This window comes from Mandrillus leucophaeus, unplaced genomic scaffold, assembly GCF_000951045.1.
Source record: "Mandrillus leucophaeus isolate KB7577 unplaced genomic scaffold, Mleu.le_1.0 Scaffold371, whole genome shotgun sequence".
In the NCBI taxonomy this organism is placed as follows: Eukaryota; Metazoa; Chordata; class Mammalia; order Primates; family Cercopithecidae; genus Mandrillus; species Mandrillus leucophaeus.
This window is the reverse complement of record NW_012103932.1, coordinates 1,631,547-1,643,833: the sequence shown is the minus strand read 5'-3', so window position 1 is coordinate 1,643,833 and position 12,287 is coordinate 1,631,547. Positions and strand designations below refer to the sequence as shown.

Sequence of the window (12,287 nt, the reverse complement as noted above, 5' to 3'; positions counted from 1 at the left end):
ATAACATCTGCAAAGACCTTCTTTCCAAGTAAGGTCACAGTCACAGGTACCGTTGGTTGACTTCAATAGCTTTCTTTTCGGGGAGGACACAATTCAATCCACAACAGTCATGAACCCAAAGCTCCATCCACGGCCAGGGCCACAGGGGTTGCGGTACTTTGTTCGGCCCACTTACCCATCACCTGAGGGTGCTTGGCAGTAGAGATACTTAGTGTCGCTGCCATACAGGGACCCCAAGGGGACAGCAGTTACCAAGAGCACCCATGCAGCGAGCCACATCTTACCCCAACGGGCTTCCTGCGAGGACTCGAGATGAATCTCATTGTCCCTGCTCTACAGATGAGGCAACTGAGGCTCAGAGAGGGTCAGAGGCTTCCCCTAGGCCACACAGTATGTCCACGCAGAGGCGACCTGGGATCACCCATGGGGGCAGATGCCTTTCCAGGCTCTCCTGGGCATCTCACTGGCCCTCAGCACATGCTCAGACTGACATCATGGCCAGCTGCCCGCTCCCCCGCCCGCCGTATTCTGGCCTCAGTAGGGCTGCCTGCCTTCATCTTCCCTCTGCACCGGGTCATATTTCCAAAAATCCAATAAGCAAGTCTTTAAAAACTGCTGGGGCCGACTCTTTTCATTTGTTTGTATTATGATGTGCGTCACGCAATTTGTCAGTTTTAACAGCTCTCCCCAAGGCAAGTCACTTAAAAAAAAAAATGCCACTTCTTCTCATCTTGCCTCTAAATTCAAATGTGCATGAAGTTCCTTTTTTATTCAGTTCAACCATGCAAAATGCATGAATCTTTCCTAATAAGCTAATAAAACGTTCTCCTCCTGGTACGTGGGAGGGTTGGGAGAAAGCCTCACCCCGTCTCCTCCTCCCGCTGCTGGAATGTTCTTCCCGCAGCCATTCTGCCTCTGCAGGCTCTGCTCACCCGCACCTCGCTGAGGCCTCCCCCACTACCCTCTAAAATAGCAGCCCCTTCGGCGCCTCCCACCCTCTGCCGCTTGATTCCCTCCGCAGCACCGCCGTCAGCTACCATCTGCGATCTGCACCTTTGACCTGCTTTCCTGCCCGCACCCATAGACTGGAAGGTCCCGAAGAGCCAGAGACATCTGTCTGTCTCTCGCGGGCTCCCATACAGCAAGGACATCTGTCTGTCTCTCGCGGGCTCCCATACAGCAAGGACATCTGTCTGTCTCTCGCGGGCTCCCATACAGCAAGGACGTCTGTCTGTCTCACTGGGGGCTCCCCATACAGCAAGGACGTCTGTCTGTCTCACTGGGGGCTCCCCTTGCGGCTGAGACGTCTGTCTCTCGCCGGTTCCTCCACCATCAAGGACGTCTCTCTCTCTCTCGGGGTCCCCATACAGCTAGGACGTCTGTCTGTCTGTCTCTCTTGGGCTCCCCACACAGCAGGGATGTCTGTCTCACTGGGGGCTCCTCACACAGCTGAGAAAGCTGTCTGCCTCTCGCGGGTTCCCCCACCAGCAAGGACGTCTCTCTCTCTCTCAAGCTCCCCATACAGCAGGGACGTCTGCCTCCCACAGGGCCACGGATGGTTTCTGCTCAGGCCGCTCTGCCCCCCATCCTGGCCCCTCTCCGGTCGGGTTCTCCTGGAGCCCTGGAGGTGGCCCCGGCAGCCCCCGCAGCCCCAAGAGGAAATACTCTCACCATGGACACAGTCCTGGGCTCTGATTGGCCTAGCTTGGTTCACATGCCCACTCCTGAACCAATCACGTTGGCCACAGGGGCCTGTGCGGCTCTGATTGGCCAGGCCTGGCTCCCACGCCCTCCAGAGAGCGGGACGGGCCCAGGTCTCTTCGACCACCGTGAAGGGGCCCAGGCTCCAGTTGCCAAACCAGCAGCCACGCCACCCAGCGCCACCCTGGAGCCAGGGAGGAAGGGAGGCATGAGAGCACAGGGTCACCCAGGTGTATCCCGGTGGCCCAGCGTCTGAGGTCCCTGCCAGGCTGCCGTGGCACTGTCAAGGTGGGGACAGGGGCCCAGAAGGACATCTGGATGGGCAGTGCTGAGTAGCCACTGTCTCTGCATGCCCAACACGGCGGGGGTGGCACAGGACACCGTGGGGCAGCAGGCGAGTCTTGAGGCCTGATTGGGCTAGCCCTGGGCCTCTGAAGTTCTCATGTCCTGCTTAGATGGGCAGGCCTCTGAGACCAGCAAGCATCGAGTGGGGTCGAGCAGGGCACCCTTCCCCAGGCAGGACTGCAACAGGTGCTGCCAGGCCTGCCAGAGGGGCCTCCCTCTCCCCTGCTCCTCCACTAACAAAGCCTTTTCCTTAGAGACGTTTCCTGCGTCGGTCAGTTCTCAGCTGGGTCCTCCTCCAGCCAGTCTCCACCCTGTCCCACAAAGGAATTCTCATTGTTCTCACATGTCATCCATGTGGGCCAACTCTGTTTAATTCGAACGGGCTACATCGTTTCTCTTCATTTCAAAGACACTCATCATTCTCAGCCTCAGCTCATCCTCATCTTTCCCTCTGTCCCCCGGGGATTTGGGGCCAAAGGCTTGTGATCAAAAGAAGAAGAGGAACTTCACACCCATTAGGCTGGTTACTGTCCAAAAGAAATCAGAAAATGAGTGTTGGCGAGGATGGAAATCGGAAGCCTTGTGCACTGTTGGTGGGAATGTAAAACGGTGCAGCTGCTTTGGAATAGAATATGGAAGTTCCTCAAAAAATTAAATATAGAATTTCCATATGGCCCAGGAATTCCACTAATGGGTGTACACCCAAAAGAAAGGAAAGCAGACACCTGGGACAGATATTTGTACACCCTGCTCACAGCAGTGTTACTCACGATAACCAAAAGGTAGAAGCAACACAAGTGTTCATCAATGGGTGAATTAGAATAAGCAGCGTGGTCCATCCATACAACAGAATACTACTTAGCCTTGAAAAGGAAGGAAATTCTGATGCTACAACATGGATGAACCTTGAGCACATTCTGCTGAGTGAAACAAGCCAGTCAAATACTGTGTGAGTCCACTTACTTAAGGTCCATGAGTAGCCAAATCTAAAGAGACAGAAAGTAGAATGCTGGGTGCCAGGGACTCGATGGAGGGAGAATGGGGAGTTAATGTTTAATGGGGACAGAGTTTCAGTGTGGGAAGAGGAGAATGTTCTGGAGATGGGTGGTGGTGATGGTTGCATAGTATTATGAATGTGCTCAATGCCACTGACCTGTATACTTAAAATGATAAATTTTATGAGACGTGTTATTTTACCACAATTAAAAATAAAAATAAAACCAGAAGAGCAGGAGGTAGTGGGAGAGGGAAGGGGGTCTCATGGACCCTCACGCTGCGGAGGAGTGTGGAGAGCAGAGGGGCTTTGCCTCCTCTTTCTCAAGCGCCTTTACCCTCTCCGGGGCCAGAGTGGGGAAAGGAGGGTTGGTCGAGTATGGGGCAGGCATCACTGGGATGCCAAGTGTCCAAAGAGGTTGAAGGCAAGCAGTGACATTGGGACCAGCAGGAACAGAGGGTGGTTCCTTGAGTCCATGGGCAGGCAGGGACTCAAGGGGCTCCGCCTTCATCGGTCTTGGGGCTATGTATGGATTTCAGGAGACACATGTCCCTGAGCATTGCGTGGGGTCCTGGGCTGGAGGTGAGTTCTACGGACCTGCAGGGGAGTTGGGCGTGGACTCCCGAGAATGCTGAATCAGCCCATCTTTCTGGAAGCCCTGCGGGGACTGCAGGGACAAGGCAATCTCGAAGAACAAGCCATCACAGTGCCCAAGAAGTCACAGGACCAGAAGCTTCTGGAGTCCTCCCAGAGCAAACAAAATGCCACTCCCCCTACCAAGTCCCCTTCTTCTGAAAACGATTGTCACATTGTGGCTGAGACCAGTGACCTGGAAAATGCTGCCTCTTTTTATGACACAGCTCGGGGAGAGAGGACAAGCCAGCTGGCATTTGGATTGGCACTGTCAGAGCTTCCACGGATGGCATTTCATCATTTGACACTCGGTTTTGCAAATCTGCTCAGAAACGTGCCTGGTCCAAGCTGACAGCCTCGTCCGGGCATGCTCACACATCCAGGGTGATGCACTCACACTGACCAAGTGCGGGGGGCAGGGGTGGGGGTGTGTGGCTGGAACAGTGAGACAAGCCAGCAAGCCAGGGCCATCTCATGTTTCACTGGCCGGCATTCTGGGGCTGTCTACCTGTGCCCCAGGGACTGCGTTCAGTGACAGTGACATCCTGTGACAGTGACATCACTGGCAGGTTTGGAGCCAGGGCCCAGCTTGACCCCACCTCTGTGCCCTTGGCCAGGCTGTGTGACAGGACTGCTCCCTTGTCTGCTGATGGACAGTGACAGTAGAGGGCCACCTCAGCTGGGCAGGTGAGGCACTGCCCATGGTACCTGGCAAGTACCAAGCACATGGTGACACCACAAGCCATGCACGGCATCTTTTTCCGTCACTCACAAGTGAGGGCCAGTGCTGCCGCATTTCTCCATGTCCTCCGAGGGCAGAGGAATCTCGGGAGTGGAGAATGGACACTTCTCTGGGCTCCACTATGCCACACGCCCTGGCTCTCCCGCGCCCTCGCCCGCTGCTACCCTCCGTACTCTTCGCCCATATTTAAATGCTGCCATCCTCGAGCTGAAGGGCAGGTGCCCTTCAGCAGGGTGCCCCTCCCTAGAAGGGCACCCCCTGATCTCTGCCCAAGCAAGACCCAGGGTCTGACTGGGCACACGCTGCCTCCCCGTGCCCGGCCCAGCTCCGCCAATCCTAGGCCCCAGCATTTCCACGTAAAACAGGGCAGGAGAGAGCAGCCCCAGGAGGCCTCAGTGATGCCAGGCACAGGAACCAGAATGTGCCTTTCTATCTGGGTCAGCCGGGCACCCTTCCCAGGGCAGGGGGTGGCCCAGGGGGCCGCTTGTGGCCTGAGGCAAGCCCTGAGCCCCCTCTGCTCAGCTGCAGCACGTCACTGGAGGCACTGAAGAGCCTGCTGTCCACCACGGGGCACTGGCGTGACTTTGCCCACCTGGAGCTGCAGGGATCCTGGGAGCTCTTCACCACCATCCACACCTACCCGAAGGGCGTGGGCCTCCTTGCCAGGTACGGTGGGGCCAGGGCAGGTCAAGGCAGCCTGCTTCAGGCCACGCCCATCCAGGGGGCTATCTGGACTGCAGCAACAGGCCACGGCCCCCTGCCCCCGGTCACAGGCACACACTCAGAGCCCGCTGATGCAGCATCTTCCCCCAGGCCTCACCCTGGCCTGTGACCTCCTAGGGAACAAGGGCTATGCCTGCTTCTCTGTCTCCCACATGTCCAGCCCAAGCCTGGCACACAGTGGGCAGTCAGTGAGTGCAAAGCGAGTGGGAACGTGCCCGCCACGTCGGGGCACTCCGGGATGCTGGCCCTGATGAGATGGGTGGGGGCAGGAGGGTGGGCTCTGGGCAGTGACCACTAGCCCAGGCCCACCCCTGCAGGGCCATGGTGCAGAATCACTGTAGGCAGATCAGAGCGGTGCTGCGTCAGCTGCTGCCCAGCCTGCAGAGCCCAGAGGAGCGTGAGAGGAAGGTGGCCATCCTCATCCTCACCGAGGTAGGGGTGCAGGCCGGCAGGGAGCACCTCAGATGCCTGAGCCTCCTTCTCCAGCCTCCTTCACACCCCAGCAAAACCCATGCCAGAGCTCACCCTGAGCAAGGAGGCTACCCAGACAGACCCCCTCGTACCCCTGCCTTCCCACTCCCAGCCCTTGGAGGGGGTCCGCAGCTTTTGGGGACCTGTCTCCCCACTCGGCCCTCCCTGGCACAATCCCTGCAGAGCTGAAGGGGCACTGGGAGCAGACTCAGGTAGGTCCAGGCTCCAACATCAGCCCTGTCCTGCCTGTGGGACTCAGGGTGAAGCCAAAGGGGAATGGGTAGAAGCAGATGCCGCTGGGCATGGCACACTTTGCAGCTGTGAGCTCAGGCAGGGGTGGGACTGGGGCGAGGAGGGTGCTGTTTCCGTAACTGACACTAGTAGGGGAACCCAAGCGAAAGCCTCATGTCAGTTCCCAACCACCAGCTGCCTGGGTCGCCCTCCATGGGAGCTCTATCCCCAGGTGCCCCACAAGCCTGGCTCTTGATAACAAGTGAGGCCTTACCTCGCTGTGTAACCTTAGGCAAGGCCCTTTCCCTTTCTGGGGCTCAGTTTCCCCAGCTGTACATTGAGGGGTTGCACCAGGTAGGTTTCAAATACTTGTTAACCAAGATACCCAGAGGGCACTGGTCAACCTCCCTCCCTGAAACTCCCACTGGACCCCGGTCCTAAAGGCCCACCCCTCAACAGACGCAGGCGCCTCAAAAAAGAGTGACCTGCCTGCCCTCCGGGGGCCACCCCAGTTCCTCTACAGCCCTGCCCTGCCGGAGGTGCTTCCCAAACAAGCCGCCTTGACCGTGCTGACACAAGGCCTCCAGGACCCCAGCCCTGAGGTCCGTGTGTTGAGTCTGCAGGGCCTAAGCAACATCCTCTTCCACCCAGATAAGGTAAGGGCTGTCGGACACGGCTTCTGGCGCACATCCGACCCCACGGAACAGCCAGTGCACCGGGTGTAGGCAAGGGCCACAGGGTTGGAATCCCAGCTCTGTCACTTTGGGTGGTGTGGCTTGGGACAGCTGACTCCACCTCTCTGGGCCTGTTTCCTCATATGTAGAATGGGGCAGGTTGTGGGAGGGGTCAAAGTATCTATTCCCCGGGGACAGTCTCCTCCACACCTGAGAGAGAGAGGGGCCTTGTTGCAGGTCTCCAGGTGGCCACCGTGAAGCCCGCCAGGTGGCATCCCAAAGCTCACCCAGAGAGGAGAACGCCCTCTGAGAATCTGATGAATGGGCCTCTCCAACCCATTGCTGACTTCTCCAGTCCCAACCAATTCTACCTCTTCACCATAATAACGCGTATCCCATCATGGACAGCTGTGGGAGGGAAGGCCTGCAATGCCACCTTTGGGGGATCTGGCCTTACCCCAGCTACAGCCCCCACAGCACGAGGGCACCATGCAGTGGTTAAGAGTCCAGGCCCTGGACCTATCCCCACTCCAGCACCTTCTAGCTGGCAGGCTTTGTCAGCTCTCCAGGCCTCAGTGACCACATCTGTAAAATGGGAGCAGTAATAGTGCCTGCCTCTTGTGGTAGGCAGGTCATGAGTGCCATGCGGAGACCAGTTCCTGGCACGTGGTCAGCCCTAGAGGCACTGGCTGGCAGCAGCAAACTTCCTACCTGGCTGACTCTGCACCATGAAAACACTGAGTTCGAGGCAGAGATTTTCTCACCTGATCAGGAAGTGTGGAGCCTTAGCCTCCCCTCATCCACCCCAGGGCTGCATTAGGACCCCAGAGGGAAGGCGACATGCCCAGCCCCTATTTCTGTTGTTGCTGGAGAAGGATGTTATGAACATAAATATTTTCAGGGCTTGTGGGAGAAAAGTGTGATCATGGGAAGGCAGCGGAAGGGGCCGTTTCCAAAGAGATCCCAAAGTCATTTGCCTAGCAGACTAGTTCACTCTGACTCTCCTCCAATCACAGGTCCCCACATGGTTAAGAAGACTGACCTCCATTAGGGTCACAGTTGGCAAAGCCCTTTGCATTGTGCATGATGCATCGTAGGTGCTTAATGGAAGATGGAGACTAGATAGCACTTCCTCATTGATCTGTTCATCCCTCCATCCTTCATCCATCCACCTACCCACCCATTCATCCAGCTATTCACCTACCCATCTCTTCATCTCTCCATCCACGCCTCCATCCATCCACCCACCCAATCATCTTCCCATCCATCCATCCACCCACCCATCTACCTACCCATTCATCCCTCCACTCATCAATCCATCCAACCATCCACCCACACATTCATCCAGCTATTCACCTACCCATCCATTCCTCTCTCCATCCATGCCACCATCCATCCAACCACCATCCAACTATTCACCTACCTATCCATCCACTCACCCATTCATCCCTCCACCTATGCCTCCATCCACCCACCCATCCATTCATTTCTCCAGTCATCCCTCCATCCATCCAACCATCGACCCACCCATTCATCTCTCTATCCATGCCTCCATCCATCTACCCATTCATCCATCCCTCCATTCATCCATCCATTCATCCCCCCATCCACCCACATATCCCTCCACCCACCCACTTGTTCTTCGGGTCCTTCATCTATGAGTCATTCTTGCAATATTTATTTTGTTCATTCTTTATATGTCTACTCATTCACTCAATCAGTTATTTACATGTTTGCTCCCTCATTCATTCATTCATTCATTCAGTGTTTGGTTATATCTGCACCAAATGTTCTCCCAGGCAGAGAGATGATCAGTGGGAAGTTTCCATGTGCCTCCCCTGTACCCTGCACTGAATACAGGCAATACAGAAAGGCAAAGAAGGGCCCTGCTAGATCAGGAGGACCAGGTCCAGAGAAGAGGGAGTGGTTCCCCACCTGGCATCACGTGGGATGTGGGCGAGCAGCCACAGCAGGCCAGAGGAGACAGGTCCTGAGAGCACTGCCAGCCAAAGAGGCCTGCCGGCTTGGAGATGTGCAGGCTGAACCAGGTGTGGCTGGGGCAGGCCACCCCGCTGCACTCTCACTGAGCGGAACTAGGCCAAGCTATGCATTTTTATTTTCTTTTCTCGCCATTTCCATTACAATTTCATTCTGTTGTCCTGTTCTGACCTGGCCAGAACCCTGGTCTTCAAGCACGGACTGCACACACAGATGTTCACAAAGTGTGTCTGTTGAATGACTCACTTGCTGAAAATGAATTTAATATTTTCAAAGCAAACAGCTTTGAAAGCCAACAAAGTTGCTATAAACTTGTTTAAAAGTTGTAAAAATCACCCTGGTTTGCACACAAGTCACTGCTAAGGGGCCCAATGGCAGGAAACATCCATTGGTGGGCACACCGCTTTCTGACCATTCATCCCGGTAACTCAGGAACTCACTGCAAACACGCAGTCAAGTGGAGCAGACAGAACTGGCTGAAAATTAATTTAAAAAAAAAAAAAAGACAAGTCGAATGTGTTGGCTCACACCTGTAATCCCAACACTTTAGGAGGCCAAGGCTGGTGGATTGCTCAACCCCAGGAGTTTGAGACCAGCCTAGGCAACATAGTGAGACCCCATCTCTACCAAAAACAAAAGCAAAAACAAAAAGTCAGGTGGCATGCACCTGTAGTCCCAGATACTCAGGACGCTATGTAGGATTGCTTGAGCCTGGGAGGTCAAGGCTGCAGTAAGCTATGACCACACCACTGTACTCCAGCCTGGGTGACAGAGTGAGACCCTGTCTCAGAAAAGAGGCCACCCTGTCCAGGCCACACAGCTCCTGGTGGACAAAGCCCAGGTAGGGGCACAGCTCCCCGTGGCGGGCAGGGCCAGGCCGGAACCCACAGCTCTGAATCACCACCCCCCGGCCCACAGTGCAGATGGGGTGAGGGGAGCAACTGGGAGGGTGAGGTGGGGCATGGGGCCAGCGGGTCCTGGTGCTCTCTGCCCACCAGCTGCCACCACCCCCAGGGAAGCCTGCTCCGGGGACAGCTGCGGCCCTTCCTCAACGGCTTCTTCCAGAGCAGCGAGCAGGTGATTGTGTGCATCATGGACACCGTGTCAGACATGCTGCACCGACTGGGCGCGCAGAGCACAGGGAGCCAGAGCCTCAGTGTTGCCATCAGTGCACGCTCCTTCTTTAATGATGTGAGCACTGGGGCAGGGCGGGGCTACCTCCTGCTCACGCCCTTCAGGACCCTCCTCCCAACCCAGCTCCCTTCCTCTGCCAAAGGGGGGACCCCAAGCTGCAGGCAGGGAGGCCCAGGCCCAGGGGAGCTGCCCGCTTGTGGCCCTCAGTTGAGGTAGGCACTGTGCAGGTGGGCTCGGTGGGTCCCTGGCGCTTGCCCCTTCACCACAGGGCTGAACTAGTTCTTACATTCAGTCTCCAAGTGCACTGGTCTCCGGCCCCACAACAGGCTTACCCAGATGTAACTTTCTGACATGTCAGCACGGTTAGTGTGGCTGTTTTTCCTTCACTGGGAAATCAGGGGGACAGGCGCCCCTCAAATGCATTCATGAGGCCTGGGCTGCCAGGATGGAGTTGTGAGTAGAAGGGAGATGTGATTCTTACGTCCTCAGGGACGCCAGAGAGCCCTGTGTGAGCGGGGAGCCCCAGCCCTTCCCCGGGAGCCAAGAGCCTGGGTGAAGGAATCCTGCCGAAGGAACTGAGTTACACCCCTACAATGAGGTGTGGGATCCCAACTTGGACAAAAGCTGGGGCCCCTAGACAGGTCTGGCCGTGCCTCTGAGCCTCCTCCTTGCAGGAGCGGGACAGGATTCGGGCAGCAGCCATGGCACTGTTCGGGGACCTGGTGGCGGCCATGGCAGACAGGGAGCTGAGTGGCCTGCGGACCCAGGTGCACCAGAGCATGGTGCCCCTGCTCCTCCACCTGAAGGATCAATGCCCAGCTGTCACCACGGTCAGTGCCCACCCCAGGAAAGGCAGGTGGTAGGCCTTCACCTTGGCCAGGGCTGGGGCCCACAGGCGGCCAGGGGACAGGGCAGATGGATGGCAGCAGGGCTGCCTAAGAGTTGGGGGAGCTCCCACGGGGCAGCAAGTGGTGGGCAGAGGGTCTGGCCACCTGCACTGGTTTCTCTGGCCACAGTTGGCCTGCCCGCTCCCCGATGCACCCACGCATGCAAGCGAGGCTTGCCGTCAATGCGGCACGACCTGGTCTTTTCTGCTCACTGCTGTGCCCCCAGTGCCTGTCACGGGGCGGGGGGTGCAGCAGTTCACAGAGGTTGTGTGAAAATGGACTGCACCCTGCCTGCTGTTTCAGCACACGCCGTGTGCACAGCCCATGAAGTCACAACTTGGCCTTGCAGGTCTCCCTGCCATGGGGAAAAAGATACGCGGCAACAGTGGAAGGGGCAGAGGCAGGGGCAGGGCGGCGGGCAGGCCAGCCTGGGCTCCGGGGGGCCAGGTGCTGTTGCCAGGGTCCCGGAGGCTTGCCAAGGGGCACAAGCAGGACAGAGCCAGGGAACACCCCCACAGCAGGCTGCCTCCAGTGCCCACGGAGGCCTGTGGTCTCTAGGGGAAAGGGCTCAGACACGGAGGGTGACCCTCCATGCCTGTCCCTGCAGCGGGCTAAGTTCACCTTCTACCGCTGTGCTGTGCTTCTCCGCTGGCGGCTGCGGCACACCCTCTTCTGCACGCTGGCCTGGGAGAGGGGCCTCAGCGCCCGCCACTTCCTCTGGACCTGCCTGGTGAGGGGCCTGGGATCGGTGGGGAGGAACAGGGCCAGGGAGTGGGGATCAGGCTTGCGGCTCCCCATTCACTCCCGTCTCACACACAGCTGCTATGGCAGCTCCAGGGGCTGGGCAAGGCAAGCTGGGGCCGGAAGACCCTGGTATCCCCAGGGCCCCCCAACCCGCCCCAGCCAGGTGTGCTCTCCTCCGGCCAGATGACCCGCAGCCAGGAGGAATTCAGCATCCACTTGTCACAGGCCCTCAGCTACCTGCACAGCCACTCCTGCCACATCAAGACCTGGGCGGTGCTCTTCATAGGTGCGGGGGGCAGGGCCGGGCTTGGAGACCCCCAGGCCTGCCCCACCCAAACACCCTTGACCCTCCCTGACCCACCGCCCACAAGAGAGGAAAGGGGGTGGATGAGGAGGGGCTTGGGGCTGAAGAGGGGCAGGGGTGGAGGGATGGGCTGGAGCCCCCCAGGAGACAGGGAGCCCGAGCCGCCAGCTGCCCGTCTGTCGCACAGGCCACACCATCTGCTGCCATCCCCAGGCCGTGTTCCAGATGCTGAATGCCGGGGACATCAACCTGCTATTGTGCAGTAAGCAGTCCTCCCTCCAGAGCCCCCGCAGCCCACACCCTCCCACCCCTGCCCAGCGCTCTTCAGACCCATGGCACCGACAGCAAGACTGAGGCCCCAGAGGGGAACCCCCGCCCCCATACCCAGCATCAGGACAAAGACACAGGCCTCCTGAGCAGTGCCCAGCCCCCATCCCACCTTCATGTCTTGAGGCTGAGGTTGACCCTTCCCCTCCCCAGGCCCCCATCAGGGCACTTGGGGCCTGAGGCTCACACCCACTCCACAGCTGCCTCATGGCACCAATAGAACAAGGGGCCGGGGAATGGGGGTGGTGGGTGAGTAGTGGAGGGAAGCAACCCAGGCCTGGAGTCACAGGAGGTGGGGTCTGAGCCGGCCCCACCCACCCCCCACACCCCACCCCACCCCACCCGGGCTGGGGTAAAGGGGCTGCTCCCGGCTGGGGTC

The 12,287-nt window shown here is 58.0% G+C and overlaps 1 protein-coding gene across 1 annotated transcript in view; it reads left to right on the top strand.

Moving 5' to 3' along the window:
- Positions 1–12,287, top strand: part of MROH5 (maestro heat-like repeat family member 5) — a 70,493-nt gene that overhangs the window by 57,761 nt on the left and 445 nt on the right. Inside the window, exons 22-29 of the mRNA XM_011990155.1 lie at positions 4,938–5,081; positions 5,456–5,570; positions 6,353–6,496; positions 9,527–9,703; positions 10,321–10,476; positions 11,141–11,263; positions 11,461–11,563; positions 11,769–11,843. Coding sequence (XP_011845545.1) covers positions 4,938–5,081; positions 5,456–5,570; positions 6,353–6,496; positions 9,527–9,703; positions 10,321–10,476; positions 11,141–11,263; positions 11,461–11,563; positions 11,769–11,843 — 1,037 coding nt within the window. The remainder of the gene's footprint in view (positions 1–4,937; positions 5,082–5,455; positions 5,571–6,352; positions 6,497–9,526; positions 9,704–10,320; positions 10,477–11,140; positions 11,264–11,460; positions 11,564–11,768; positions 11,844–12,287) is intronic.